General features: G+C 37.4%; 1 protein-coding gene across 2 annotated transcripts in view; it reads right to left on the bottom strand.

Moving 5' to 3' along the window:
* The window catches only part of BARD1 (BRCA1 associated RING domain 1), a 76,975-nt gene that overhangs the window by 14,543 nt on the left and 46,455 nt on the right, over window positions 1–15,977 (bottom strand). The window contains exons 7-9 of one of the 2 annotated variants that reach the window (XM_060193952.1): window positions 13,318–13,426; window positions 6,407–6,542; window positions 5,598–5,690 (exon numbers count right to left, since the gene is read on the bottom strand). In XM_060193952.1, the coding sequence (XP_060049935.1) occupies window positions 5,598–5,690; window positions 6,407–6,542; window positions 13,318–13,426 (338 nt within the window). The remainder of the gene's footprint in view (window positions 1–5,597; window positions 5,691–6,406; window positions 6,543–13,317; window positions 13,427–15,977) is intronic. The other variant, XM_007527941.3, reaches the window with a different exon arrangement.

Below are 15,977 nucleotides of genomic sequence, written 5' to 3'. Positions count from 1 at the left end.
AACAGTCAGAAATCAAGGGGGAAGGGAGTGATAGAGAGGGAGAGAGACAGAGAAACACCTGCAGCCCTGCTTCACCACTCGCAAAGTATTTCCCCTGCAGGTCGAACCTGGGTCCTTGCACTCTGTAACATGTGCGCTCAACCAGGTGCACCACTACCCAGCCCCATTCAAATAATTTCTTAATTCTCTTCTATTTAGGTTATTCCCTCTACCTCCTATGATTAGATATAACACTGAAAACAGTTGCGTTTTTTTTTTTTTTTCCTTCCTCCTCTATTACTTACTCAGGATAAATCCTCAGAAGACTAAAATGATGTCCCACTTAGCAAGGGAAGACATGGTGAGATCTGCATCACTGTGTGACTGCATTGTGTGTGACTGTCAGAATATATAGTAACCAAACAACACGGCTATGTGGAATCAAAGGGTAAAGTGCTTTTATTCTTACAGAATCTTTGGTAACGGATTCTGCAGACAGAAAGGTGTCTTCCCTCCCTCCCTTCCTTCCTCTCCTCTCATCTCCATGTTTTTTTTTCTTTTTGATAACCAATGAGAAGAAATACTCTGCGCTGGTTTCTGGTGATGCAAGGGATTGAACCTGGGACTTCAAAGCCTCAGGCATAAAAGTCATTTTGGATAATCACTATGCTATCTCATCCATCACTGTGTAATCAGTCTTAGCTGATGACTATATATATATCCTGGATAAGTTTAAACAGAATATCAACTACACTTATTTTTTAAATCCCACAGTACTCTCAAGCATCACCTGAAAAAACTTAATAGTAAGTTCATTAATTTATAAGAATATTTATAAAATGGTGATGTAGTGATTGGCTCTGAGGCCCCATCTTCTTCATGGAAAACAAAAGCAACAGCTTATTTTGTACTTTGTTCAACTCACAGGCTCAGGTTCAATGTAAAATGTTTGTTGCGTTCTTACAGCAAATCCCTTCTGTGCTGAGGTCACTCCAAACTTCTACAGCAACAATGTTATTTTAAACTTAGATGAGAGTAGGGGAAAGGGAGAGATTATTAAAGATGACAGCCATCTGCTCGCCCCATCACAATGAGCACTGAGAGTCAGAATCAAAATTTTTTAGTATATGTGCTGCCGAAGCGAGCACAAGAATTTAAAATCTTTAAAATGCACAGGGTAGAAAATATTTTGAAAGCAGTGTACTAGAAGAACAGGACAATGAAAGAAATTCAATCTTTCTGAGGGCCAGTTTACCACTGTAGGTTTTATCTTATTTATACACTGAGAGATGAAGAAAATGCCTTTCAAAAGTATGTTTCCTTTCATTTTAGCTACCTCTCTAATTACCCTTGTACAGGGATCCTTATTAAACTAAAACTGTAGCAAAATTAAAACTGTAGCAGAATCTCAGTCACATATTGACTCTTGAAGACACGACTATCACTACCTTCCAGTTCTGTAAAATTTAAGAAGATATCATTCTGTACAGTACCCATAAAATAAATATGATGAAAGTAATGTGCTAGTAAATTGCATAATCACAGTCTACTCACAGAATATTCAAGCTAAATCCATTAATTGTGATACAGAAAGAATATTTATGTATATGATGAAGAAAGACAGGGGAGTTTAATCAATACTAACATTTAAGCCAGAAACTTTTAATTGTTACATTTGGATTCAATGGGTCTTTATCATTATTCGATCACTTTTTTTTTTTTTGTCTATTTGTTTAAGTATATTTAATTTGCTAGATGACCTACAGAGTTTAGGGGAAAAAAATTTCTTCTTGAGTCCACTTGACTTATTATGAGGGGGATAAAAAAAAATCACATAAAATATTAAAATTTTCTACTTAAAATTTTCTTTTCTATCAGTAAAGTCAGTAAAGAAAAATTTTTGTCTACCAACAGATGGACATCCTCAAGCACAAGACTTAGTTTTAATAAGTCACAAACCTTTACAATACAATTTGAAATTTTTGGTTTATCTTCTCATAAAATACAAAGTTTTCAACTAGTTTTGAGTAATTCTGAATACATTTTAAAATTAGCCTGAGGTGACTGACATTGGAACAATATAGAAACTGTGAGAAATGCATAGAGAACCAAAGACTACTTAAAATACTTGTCTTAAACCTTGATCCTATTTTTCTTGACTCTGTAATAGAAAATACGGAGATAGGAACTTTAGTAAGAGATTCCACCCATCTTTTATTCTAAAAGAACCCTTGATATTGGTATCTATTATTCACTAGAATGAGAATCAACAAATAGCACACTATTAAGTCAGCTTGAGTCCATCAGTGATTCTATAAAAATGACACGGTCAAGCTATTAAAGTGACAAAACTTCCATTCCTTAAAGAAGACAGATTTTATGGAAATGAATTATGAAGCCTATGTGACCAGATGTGAGTTCCTCACATTCACAAGAAAAAGACTCCTAGTTAAGTAAGTGGTAAATCCCTTAATATCAAAATTTCACAGAGTTTCTTTATTAGAGATCTCATTTTTACGAAAATTTATTCCTTCCTAGAACCACTGCCAAGGTTTCTGGTATAGGTTCAATACAAAAGTATCTATAATCATGGAACCATTTCATATCAGTATTTTTATACAATGGGGTCTTAAAAGCTCTGGTACAGATTGAAAAAGGAAAAGGCTCAAAAATAAAGGTAAGACAAGGTTAAAAAAAAAAAATCTTCCCATGTAAATGGCCAGTGTATTTGCTTATATTTCTTAAAGTAGTTATGCCTAGCAGAAGCAACGATAAAGACTGATGGCAACATATGGAATGTCATCCTAGTTACAGCTAGAAATGAAACAGTGGTGACCACCACACCAACAACAGTGGTAGTTACATTTAAAAAGAATATGAATGAAATCTTTTTAAAAATTAAACTTCAAGCTATAGATTAAATAATACAATTGATGTTTAGCTAAATCAAACATTTCCATAAAACTTTCAAAGCACTGAGGCATAAAACAAGTTTTTTTAAACTAAATTTAATCTATTGTTTGTTTCTTTAAAAATTTCATAAATATATTTATAAATATATTTCATAAATATATTCTGATCTCAGATCCTAGGAGGGGAAGGGTTGGCAGAGCTGCAGCCTGCTAACACTGCGGCATCCTAGGTATGGGGAGTACAGACATACCCCATCCCCAGATGATTAACACTGAGCTGCCAAAACCTTTTTATACCAGAGGAGCCCAATGGGTGGGAGGACACCACCCCAGGCTTTTTTTGGGTGTGTGTGTGGGGGGGCTATGTATAGGGCTATATTCTCTAGAATCTATTTTCTAACTGACCTGTTTTGGGACGTGTTAACCTAAATAAAAGATGTCTCTATTAAAAAAAATGTGTGAGGGCTTATTTCTGGGCTTTCAGTTCTACTCCCCTGATCTGGTGTTCTAGCACCACACATGCAGGAACTTGTGATTATAAATACAGTGGAATACTACTCAGCAGTAAGAAATGATGAAATCTCTTTTGCTACAACTTGGAGAATTTTTTTTTTTTCTTAAATTGTGTCAAGTAAAATAAGCCAGGCCATTAAGGAAAACTCTCATATGATCTCACTTACTGAGATCATAATTTGAAAACTTGAAAAGGGGAAAGCACAGGCTCAAGGAATCTACTGCAGCAAAGTAAGGATTCAGGAAGGGACAAGGGGGAAATCGGAGAGAAGGTTGGAGACCCAGTGCATAATGGGAGAGAAGGACTGAAGCACTCTTACTCTGGTGGTAAGAGTGGTGTGCAGACCCCTCTCATAACATAGGAAATTGTATCCATCTGACAACAGCTGTCCCGTAAGTATTATTTTTCCTAGTGAAATTATTTGAAACAACAACAACATTTTGAGCTTATTCAGATTCCACACATGCAAGAATACATTAGGCCTATGTAATTTAATGTCATGTGTAATGTTACCACAGCTAGAATCAAGATACTGAGCTATATAATGACAAGCTGCCTCTTACAGTGTTCTTCTAAAAACAATTAGTTAATGACTATAAAGGGTAATTCATTATCACATATATATATTATTACCACCAGGGTTATCTCTGGGGTTGGTAGCTACACAACTAATCCACAGCTCCTGGCAGCTATTTTTCCCTTTTTTCCTAATTAGATAAAACAGAGAGAAACTGAGAGGTGAGGGATGTAGAGAGGGTTTCTAAAAAGAGATAGGGGGCCAGGTGGTGGCGCACCTGGTCCCCACCTGCAGAGGGAAAGTTTCACAAGTGGTGAAGCAGGGTTGGAGGTGTCTCTCTGTCTCTTTTCCCTCTCAATTTCTGACTGTCCATAAACAATAAAGATAATAAAAAAGTTAAAAAGAGAGCAATAGCTGCAGCCCTGCTTCACTGCTTGTGATGCTTCCTCCTTGCAGGTGGGGAGCAGAGGCCTGAACCCAAGTCCTTGTGCTCGGTAACAATTTGTGTGCTCAGCCGGGGGTGGGGTGCCTCCTGGGCCCTGCATCATCCTATTTTAACCACTGTATTAAAAGTAGAAATGTTAACTATTAAGCACTAGGAAATAACACTATCTGAAAGTTTGTTTTCTTTTTTAACTCTATGAACTCAAGTTTGAGAAAATAAAGTGAAGAGTCCAAAGCTGAAAGGTAGCCCTGAAGGTGGAGATAGTTGAACACAAACAAGAAGCAATTTTCAGTGGAGGCTTGAATAACAGTTGTGACTCCCCCAAATCAGACTGCAAAAAAAGCCTAAATTTCTCAATAGCTTCTTAAAATATACTGGTTTTAGGTGGAAGGTATTTTACAAGCAACTTTTTTTTTTTTTTTTTAAGTTCTTTTTCCCCCCAGAGCACTGCTCAGTTCTATTTTATGGTGGTGTGGGGAAGTGAACTGGGACGCTGAAGCCTCAAGCATGAAAGTCTATTTGTATAACCGTTATGCTATCCCCTTGCCCTTACAGGTAAATTTTTAGAAATTAAAAAACGAGGGAGTCGGGCTGTAGCACAGTGGGTTAAGCGCACGTGCTGCAAAGCACAAGGACCAGCTGAAGGATCCTGGTTCCAGCCTCTGGCTCCCCATCTGCAGGGGAGTCGCTTCACAGGCGGTGAAGCAGGTCTGCAGGTGTCTATCTTTCTCTCCTCCTCTCTGTCTTCCCCTTCCTCTCTCCATTTCTCTCTGTCCTATCCAACGACGACAACACCAACAACAATAACTATAACAATAATAAAAACAAGGGCAACAAAAAGGAAATAAACATTTAAAAAAAGAAAGGAGAAATTAAAAAACGAGTAAACTACTTTTACTTTACAATCATGTATATATAACATCAATTTATTATTAAGTAAATGTCATTTAGTAGACACACAAGCCTTTTAAGTATACACGTAGTCCACTTAATCTTTATGAAAGTAGCTGATATTGCAAAAAGGTTTTTTAAATCAGAATACATTTGAGGACATTTATAGGAACCTATTTAAATAATACCATAAGCATAACAACTTTTTTTTAATACAGTGACTATCATAGATGACAATGCTGGCATAAGTTCCTTAATAATTATAGGTAGAAGTACTTTAGGAAAAATGAAAGTAGTCTATTTTGTTCATTTTGTAATTCCCTCAAACCCAATACTTACATTCAAATTTTAGGACCCAGCATCCATTGAGAATCCCAAGCATACATTTCAAGGTACTTTGAACTGTATCACCAGGAACAATGACGTGAGTTACTAGAACATAAAAGAATGAAGAGAAATGGAAATCCGTTCTATCAGTTCTTGAGCCAGTCTGCTGTTCATAACCAGATAAGCCTGTATTTCATAAAGATTCTTGAATTTTCAGTCTTATGGAATGAGTTTTTTTTCCCCCTTCTATTTAGTATCATTCTCTAATCTGGCTACCAACATGAATTGTCATATCATAAACCATATATCTTAAAGCCACATTAGCAAGCACAAATTCTACTTTATTTTTTAAATAACAAATAAGGAGTTAATCATTACATTGTACTTTGATTTACCTTTTATCTGCAAACTCATATATTTGTTCTTCTGACATACTCTGTCTTAAAATCCATGTAAGAGCCTTAAACTTTTTATTTTTGAACAAATTTAACCTGTAGGTAGTTTGAAGATATATTTTAAATATATTAAAAGATTCAAAATAGAAGGCTGGAGAGACAGCAGTATTATGTAAAAAGACTCTCATGTCTGAGGCATTAAAGTTCCCAGGTTCATTCCCCAATAATATCAGAGCTGAGAAGTAGTGCTTTGGGGGGGGGGGGGAGGAAGAAAGAATAAAGCAGATGAGGAGGAGGAAAAAAGAAAACAAAAAGATTCAAATTAGTCACATTCCAATGGTTATAACATATAAATTTTCAACAAGTGTTCTAGAAGGTAATTAAATTTTAGTTTTTTTCTGCCAAAAACCATATAATATCACTCACCTGTGTTGTCAAATTCTGTACACTTTTTAGCCTTAAGAATTGCTGCAAGTTCACCAAGCATTTTCTGTTGCTCTGAAGAAAGTCCACTGCCTATAAGTACAAGAGGTCCATCCCTACGTTGGCTAGAGTTAATCTGCTAGTAAAAAGAAGATGAAAGATTGTTAAAAATATGTATTTAAAGAAAAAATGTAGAGAATGATATTAAACGACTTTTACTTAATATAAACTTGTATGCTGAATATGGGTCCCAGATCAAATCGATGGGTTTTACAGTCAACAATATTTATATACTTTTCCCATATTTGGGAGCTACTCTCTTTCCTGATCCAGCTTTCTAGCCCTTTTCCAGCCATAACATCATCTCCTCAATCAATAACTTGGGTCCACCTGCAAATCAGATGTCAGGCTCAGGCAAAAATTAATAAAGTCATGCATGGGCCCTTTAGAATACGCCTGAAATAGACCTACTAGCTATTTCCAAAATGGAGACCCCAAATCTTGATCTGCACTATTCCAGCTTTTAGGTTCATGATTAGTCAACAATTTGTATGGCTTTATATGTTAACTCTTTTTTCAGTCCCAGGTGCTACCATGATGCCAACCGGACTTCCCTGGGCAGACGACCCTACCAATGTGTCCTGGAGCCCCTCGTCCCCAGAGCTCTACCCTACTAGTGAAAGAGAGACAGACTAGGGATATGGATCGACCTGTCAACACCCATGTTCAGCAGGGAAGCAATTACAGAAGCCAGACCTCCCACCTTCTGCACCCCATAATGACCCTGGGTCCATACTCCCAAAGGGTTAAAGAATAGGAAAGCTATCAGGGGAGGGGATGGGATACAAGGTTCTGGTGATGGGAATTGTGTGGAATTGTACCCCTCTAATCCTATGGTCCTGTTAGTGTTTCCATTTTATAAATAAGAATTAAAAAATATATATAAGCTTGAATTGTACTACTTCAGTTACTTATCTAGTAACCCCAATAATAATCTACTAACTCTTGATTCAGAACCTTAAAACTGTTTAAAGTATTATGTATTAAAGTAATTATTTTTCTATTTCTTTATTATCTTGTCCTGGAAAAAATACTACTTGGTATATACCTCCAAAACCCAGTTCAGGGAGTCGGGCTGTAGCGCAGCGGGTTAAGCGCAGGTGGCGCAAAGCACAAGGACCGGCATAAGGATCCCGGTTCAAACCCCGGCTCCCCACCTGCAGGGGAATCGCTTCACAGGCGGTGAAGCAGGTCTGCAGGTGTCTATCTTTCTCTCCCCCTCTCTGTCTTCCCCTCCTCTCTCCGTTTCTCTCTGTCCTATCCAACAATGACGACAACAACAATAATAACTACAACAATAAAACAACAAGGGTAACAAAAGGGAATAAATAAAATAAAATATTAAAAAATATATATAAAAAAAACCCCAGTTCATCTTATTTTCTTTATTCTAAATCAACATCATTTTGTCACAGGTAAGCTGTTTTTCTCTTTTTAAAGTAAAGAACCAACTTAAAATTATCATTTTTCTATCTCTCCATCAGTAACTTTTTTCAATATATTTAAACTCATCTTGGTCTGTTTTAGTTTAAACTTGTTATTACATGAATAATCAAACATAAGACAACTATAACAATGCTAATCTCAAAGATAGAAACAATTTAGAAGATAAAGAAAAGTTACTTCTCAGGATGAAAATGAAAATAGACATGAGAATACAAAGGTTATCGGGCCGGGTACTTACGCACCTGGTTGAGTGCACATGTTAAAATGCACGAAGGCCCGGGTTCAAGCCCCCAATCCCATCTCAAAGGAGAAACCTTTGCAAGTGATGAAGCAGTGTTGCAGGTGTCTCTCTGTCCCTCTCCCTCTCTGCCTCCCCCTTACACCTCTTGATTTCTGGCTGTCTCTATCCAATAAATAAAGATGATGATGATGATAATAATACTACTACTACAAAGGTTATGTACAGAATCCACCAACAGTACTATGTTGATGAAACTCAAGGAAAGGAAAAAGCATCCTAATGAAAATGAAAACTAATATTCTTATTTTAGTAGAAAGACATAATTTTATAGGAGATAAAAAAATTAGACACAGTATCAGAAAAAGCAATGGGACTGTGTTTTCAATAGTAGCCAACAGAACTTTTAAAAAATATTTATTTATTGGACGGAATCAGAAAGGGGAGATAGACAAGGAGATGCCTGCAACACTGCTTCCCCACTCATGAATATGAAAGACATGAGGTCTTTGAACCTGGATCTTTGCACACAGTAACATGTGCACTCTACTGGGTGCACCACTGTCTAGGCTCAAATGTGGGCTCTCAAAAGCTCTGAATAACATGACTGAAACACTGAATGATGATTCACCAGTATAATATAGCAACTAGAGAAAGTTGGTAGTTAAATATGATTTCACATATTAAAGCAGTACTTATCCAGTGATAGCCTACCTCACAGCTGAATTGTAAGCTACAGCTATATATTTATCAACCTCATTCAAAACATATTAAATGAGAATCTACTCTTCACTAAGCAGGTTGTCTATACAAAGTTTGGGGGGGTGCTGACAGGTGGTTCATCTGGTAGAGCATACACATTAGGTCAGCATGTGCAAAAACTCAGGTTCAGGCCCAGGGTAGCGGTGGTGCAGTCTCTCCTCTCTTCTCTCTCTCTCTCCCCTCCCCCCCTTTATCTAAAGGAAAGAAAAAGGAAAAAAAACTGGTTGCCTGGAGCAAAGGAGTCATGCAGGCCCTGAGTCCCAGCATAATCCTGACAGCAAGAACAAAACAAAACAAAAATAAAACCAGTTTTTCTAATGGTAGTATTTAGTATTTAAAGTTTTGTTTCCTGAAATTCTTATTCCTCAAAGACCAAATTACAAGAGTTTTATTAGAAATACCATATACAATCTATGCATATTTATATCTTATTTATACATATGTATTTTTCTTTTTCATTAAATTATAAGATCATGTAATTCTGTAAACAATTCTTTTTTTACCCCCCCCAAACAAATCTCAATCTAAACACTCAATGAAAATAATTCAGTGTTTTTTTTTTAATTTAGCGTACTTTATGGATCATTCAATTATTAGGTATGATAATATTAAAAAAGCATTATTTAAAAAATTTTTGTGTTATGCAAATAAGTAGTATAAACCAGTTCTAAATGGAACACATTACTATTCAATTTATATAACTCCACTTCAGCTAAATCAGTGCTGTGCACAAAACACAAATGTGAAAAGATATCAATTCCTAATATAGCATATGATACTATTTCCACCAGCCCTAGGAAAGCACCAAAGTGGGTCAGCCATTTTCTATCATAGTGTTTTAATTTGAATAAAAAATAGAAACTGACACTAATTTCTCATAGTTAAGGAATGTTATAAAAACAAACATAAAGCAAACAGCTGCCCAAGTCACGTGTCTGATGTGGGACAAGGCATGAAGAAGCCTTTGATTTTAATAAGCAGATGTCTCGAGAAACATGAGCTTTAAGAGATGTTTAAAAACATCCCATGAGGTCAATTATCTGGATTTTATAGACTTGATACTATATACATTTGCAAACAAATTCTTATCTAAGAAACACTCTAATATGGAACTTTTCCTGAAGTAAATTAGGTATTCTGCATTTATTAGAATTAAAACATTTATCAGAAAAAAACTCAAAGATGCCACAGCACCAAGACGTCCCTGTGCAGTGGAGACTAGGCGGCTTGAACCCTGGTCTTGACCTTGACCAAAGCAGACTCGCTATCCAGATAAGCTATCTTGCCAGCCCAGCAAGCAACTTTTTAAGTCTTACGTCTAGCGATGGCTTCTCAAATTTAAGGTTTTTTTAATATTTATTTATTCATTTTCCCTTTGTTTTTGCCCTTGTTGTTCTATTGTTGTAGTTATTGTTGTTGTTGTTATTGATGTCTTCTTTGTAGGATAGGACAGAGAGAAATGGAGAGAGGAGGGGGAGATAGAGAGGGAAGAGAAAGATAGACACCTGCAGACCTGCTTCACCGCTTGTGAAACGACTCCCCTGCAGGTGGGGAGCCGGGGGCTTGAACCGGGATCCTCTCGCCGGTCATTGTGCATGCGTCACCTGTGCTTAACCGCTGTGCTACCGCCCGACTCCCGGCTTCTCAAATTTAAAGCAGTCATTTTCAAAAGTTATTAATCTTCACTTGAAATAAAACAAAATTTCTAAATTGAAGGAAATGAATCCAAACCCCACCCTTCCCTTTGCTTTACACTCTTATTTTTTAAATTTTTTATTGTCTTTATTTATTTATTGGATAGAGAAAGCCAGAAATCAAGAGGGAAGGGAAGATAGAGAGGACGAGAGACAGAGAGACACCTGCAGCACTGCTTTACCACTCGTGAAGCTTTCCCCCTGCATGTGGGGACCAGGGACTCGAACCTAGGTCCTTGTGCATTGTAACACGTGCGTTCAACCAGGTGTGCCACCACTGCCCCCCACCCCCCCGGTTTACACTCTTTAAAGCAAATCCTAGGAAAGTTGAAAATAACTGATTTAAAGAATTTTGGGGGCTGGATGGTGGTGCACCTGGTTGAGCACATACATTACAGAGTGTAAGGATACAGGTTCAAGACCATGGGCCCCACCTGCAAAGGTGAAGCAGTGTTTCTCCTCTCTCTCTCTCTCTCTCTCTCTCAGGTTCTATCTCTATTCAAAATAAATAAAATGTAGGGGGGGAAAAAAAGAGCTTTGAACACATCTACCATGCATTATGTGTATTTTTATTGGGGAAGGTCCTCCTTGCATGCATTCCATGTACACTGCATGTCCAACATTTGTCAGGCACTGCTACCAATATTTAAAATAATCTTGCTCTAGCTTTTATATAAAAAGAAAACTGGCAAATGATAACTTAATGCTATATTCTGCTGTGAGAGTTCATGTTCTTTTAAGTTCCAACAGAGAAGGCCAGTAAAATAACTCACTTGGATAGTGTGATGTTTTGTCATGTGCACTGAAGGAAGATTTAGTGTTATGTTCTCTTTTGCTCTCTTTGCCTCTCTGTCTCTCTATCTCTAGCTTACCGGTGGGGGGGGGGAAAGCCAGTACACAGTTAAGTAAGGTGCAAGTGAATGAGCCCTGCTCCATCAGGGAGAGAGAGACAGGCTAGGAATATGGATCGACCTGTCAACACACATGTTCAGCGGGGAAGCAATTACAGAAGCCAGACTTTCCACCTTCTGCACCCCAGAAAGTCCCTTGGTCCATGCTCCCAGAAGGATAAAGAATAGGAAAGTTACTAGGGGAGGGGATGGGATACGGAGTTCTGGTGGTGGGAACTGTGTGGAGTTTTACCCCTCTTATCCTATGTTTTTTTTTGTCTGTGTTTCCTTTTTATAAATAAAAAATATACATTTAAAAAAGTTAAGAAATTTGAGTTTTAATTAATTTTGTTCAAAATTCTTTTGAATAGATTACTCTGTGGCTGTTAACTTTGGTCAAATAAACCATAACCTCTCTAGGTCTCAGATTTCTCCTTTGCTAAGAGGAAGAAATCAGACTGCTGAGTTCTAAGTTCTCCTTCAGTTCAGTATCAAAAGTTTTACAGCACACTTACTAGGTAGGAGTCAAGAGCAAGAGATAAACAAAACACAACAAACAAACAAAAAACCTCAAAGCATAAAAGCAACAAATCCATTAACAATTCCTGTGACCAAATCAGACAGGAAACTAGGTCATCTCCACATTTTAAACAAATGGATGGAGAAACAGCTCTAGTGAGAGCTCAGGACTCACATGCTTGAAATTCCCTGTTCAATTCCCAGTGCTGCAAGTAGCAGAATAGTGCTCTGGCCACTGTCTGTTTCATACATAGACGATAATAAATACACAGACACTATCAAGTAACAAATTCATTACCCTAACTCGGCAAGGAAGTCTCGCTGAGTGATCCTAGACCTCAATTCACCCCTCAGTCTTACCCTTACTTTAAACCCAGTGGTTTCTCATTGCTCTTGGGTATTCACTGATGTCCAGAACCTTCTAGCCATCAAACATAACAGCCTCACTATCTACTGAAAAGCCTGTACAGTTATTGTCCCTTTTGCTTGAAACTCTTGTCCCCCCTCGACATCTACCTCACTTCTTCATCATAATTCAAGGTCCAACTTAAACATCAATTCTTTAAAGACACTCCTCAATGATCTTAGCTAACATACTGCCTTTTCTAAAGCAAACTATATCTACTTAATGACAATGCAAAACCTTTTTCTAACTATCATGCTGAAATTCCTAAAATCAGTTTGTTCAGTTTAAATATTTGCAGGTTGTCTCTTTCTTTTCTCACCAGAATGCAAACTCCTTGAAAATAAAGAGTCTGGGGCCAGCTGGTGGTACACCTGGTTAAGTGCTCATGTGACAGTGCACAAAGACCCAGGTTCAAGTCCCTGGTCTGCACCTGCAGTAGGAAAGTTTCATGAATGGTGGAACAGGGCTGCAGCTGTCTGTCTTTCTCCTTCTCTATCTCCCACTCCCCTATGAATTTCACTCTGTCTCCACCCAATAATAAATAAATAAAATTAGAGAGAGAGAGAGAGAGAGAGAGCGCATGTACGTGTGTGTGTGTGTGTGTGTGTGTGTGTGTGTGTGTATGGCCTTTATCCACTATAACACCCTGTGGGCCTTTAAAAAGAAAAGAAAAAAAGAGCTCTATGAATGTTGCCTAAAGCACTGAGAGGGGTGGTCAATAAATATTTGTTGATAGACTTACTGTGATCATGTCTTTGAATTCCCAGTGGCTTTTTACACAAGAAGTACACAATCATTGTTTGATGAGTACAACCAGACTGAGAAATTTTCCATTAGGCTTCTTTCATAACCCATTTCAATAAAAGACAATAATTTCCCTAAGCTAAACCCATACTTACTACTGAGCAGTGACTAGTCGATGATGATTCACTCTTCTCTGGTAGCATGAGCAGCAATTTCATATTTTCACTGTCTGTGTAATCCACAGGCCTCAGACCAAATATATTACTGGGAAAATAAGTACAGATGGGTTTAAGTAAATAAAATGTGTGACTTGATTATTAACTGAGTGGATGGGATGCACTAGCAAAACAACTTTTTTCAACTTCCTAAATAACACAATTTTCACTAAAATGACTTACTCAGAATTCACATAAGGAATAATAACAAAGTGCTAAAGCTGTTGGAGAAAAAAAAAAACATAAAATTTCAATTTGACACCACACCATCATTGAGAGTATTTTTAATCGCATATATTGTCGTTGAAATTTTCCACAATCTGTTCATACTTCCATAATCTTCTGTATTCATTATTTTAAAATCTGCCTTCCAAATCATTAATCACTACAGGTGAGATTCCAAATGCAATTAAAATCATTTACTGCAGCTATTACAGACTCAGTAATCTATATAAACAAATATAGAAATTAAATGCATTCAACAGATCGGCATTTAGACCCACAGAAGAAAGGCAATGGCACACACATATAATTTGCTAAGGCAGTGCACTGAGAGCTCTTGAAATTAATCTAATATGTATATGTTAGAGTCTGTAATTATCATAGCCATCACCAAAAAACTGATACAATTCAGAGAAGTTGATGCATACTTCTCAACATGTTCTCATTCAAAAGTCACTGAGTATCATTCTAGAAGAGAACTATAGATTTCATTACTTCACAAGAGAGAAAAACAAAGAGAAATAAGTTCCAATGACTTAACCTTGGCTGCATTATACTTTTTCATCACAATAATATTCACTAATGCCTACCATTAAGTTTCCAATTACAAATCAATTGTATCAACTATACAACTTTTGTCTGCTAATGGGACTCCCTTAAATATGGTTTCAAAATGACTTTAATCCAGCAGTAAATTTTCTAAGAGTGTTTCTTTTATAGTCTTTAAAAATATTTCATTTACTTTTATTTTGGATAGAGACACAAAGAAATTGAGGGATAAGAGGAAGGGAGGTCGGGAGGGGGGACACGGGTGGGGGAGAGAAGGGCTCCACTGCTTGTGATGCTTCTCCTTTGCAGACAGAGACTCTGGGCTTGAACCTGGATCTTTGTGCATTATAATGTAAGTGCTCTACCAAGTAAGCCATTACCTGGCTCCATGATTTATAATTTTTACAATGGCAGAATATCCAAGTAATGATCATTAAAGTTCATGTGAAAATGCAACGTATTGGACAGATTATTAAATAGCATGAATGTAAAGAAAAAGATCTAAAAGACACAGGAAAACCTCAGAGGAACAGGGGAACTTGGTGTCACATGGAGGACATATGGATAAGAAATGTGAACATCAGACTTAGGGATAAGATCATCAATGGCCATGGGGAACAGTGTTTGATGGAAAAGGAAACGAAAATGCATTGAAATCAACCACAGTAACTGTCTCTCTAATGACTGCTACTCAGTGTCACCATGCTCAGTCTTGAAATAGTACCAGATAAACAGTGGTAACTTTCATTCTCAGACTGACCTTCATGTGCTGGTCCAATAGGCATCCTCCTGCCAAGGTGTGATATAAATGGTTACATTTCATTCAGCTTTATAACTTACAGTAAAGTAGTGCAAGCCATTTTGCTTAAATTGCTCCCCCCCCCCATACCTTTCCAGCTTATTTGAAAAGGTAACTGAACTAAGACACTATATTTGATACTTTTCAATTCCATAGGCCCACAATGTCTTCACGCACATATATTCTAAGTCTGACACTCGAACGAGAAACCAGGGCTACTAGTTCAAAAACACCAAGTGTAAAAAGTCAATAAACAGCAAAAACTGATGTCACACTATATACATTAAAAAAAATAAAATAAAATAAACTGTACATCTAAGAATTAAAAAAGAAAAAACAAAACATGGCATTCAAACTTCAAAAAAAGGAAAATCCAAGGGCCTAATCAACTTGTCAGTACAATAGAACATACAATGATAACGCTATATTTTACACAAACATGAATGAACATCCTCTATGGCAACATGAATTAGAAAATTAAAAAATTAATAATATTTCCTAAAATATCACTACCAGATAATAAGAATCTCTTGGGGGTTGGGGATGGGGATGGGGGTGAGGACAGGGGTTTATTGCTTCAGATAGAAACTAACGAAGGGACAGAAGGAAAGAAAGACAATGGCAGCACTGAAGCTAACCCTGAAGCGGTGGAGCCCGAGCTGGAAGCTGGGTCGGGCACATGGCAGCGCAGGGATCCTCCTAGGTGAGCTCCCGCACCAGGAAGCTAGTGGGGTTTTGAAACCTATAAAACAATCTTCTGACCAAGGAAGACGATTCGCCATCCAATGAGCTGCTTTATAGGCTACCTGAGATGCATTGGATCGACCTTCTCGTGGTGCATCCCGTGAGTACCCATTCATTGGGGAAACTGACGATCCTTCCTAGCCGACTGAATCCACATGGATCCCAGTCACTTTCAAAGCCAGCAACAAGCAGCTCCTGACAGCTTTCAACCTGACGCTGCTGACTGGCTACGGAAGAAGGGCAAACGCTAGAAGAAGAAGAAATAGGCTACCTAGCAGGATTCTCA

Source organism: Erinaceus europaeus, chromosome 7 (assembly GCF_950295315.1).
Source record: "Erinaceus europaeus chromosome 7, mEriEur2.1, whole genome shotgun sequence".
NCBI lineage: Eukaryota > Metazoa > Chordata > Mammalia > Eulipotyphla > Erinaceidae > Erinaceus > Erinaceus europaeus.
The sequence above is the reverse complement of the archived record's forward strand: the minus strand, read 5'-3'. Positions and strand labels throughout refer to the sequence as shown.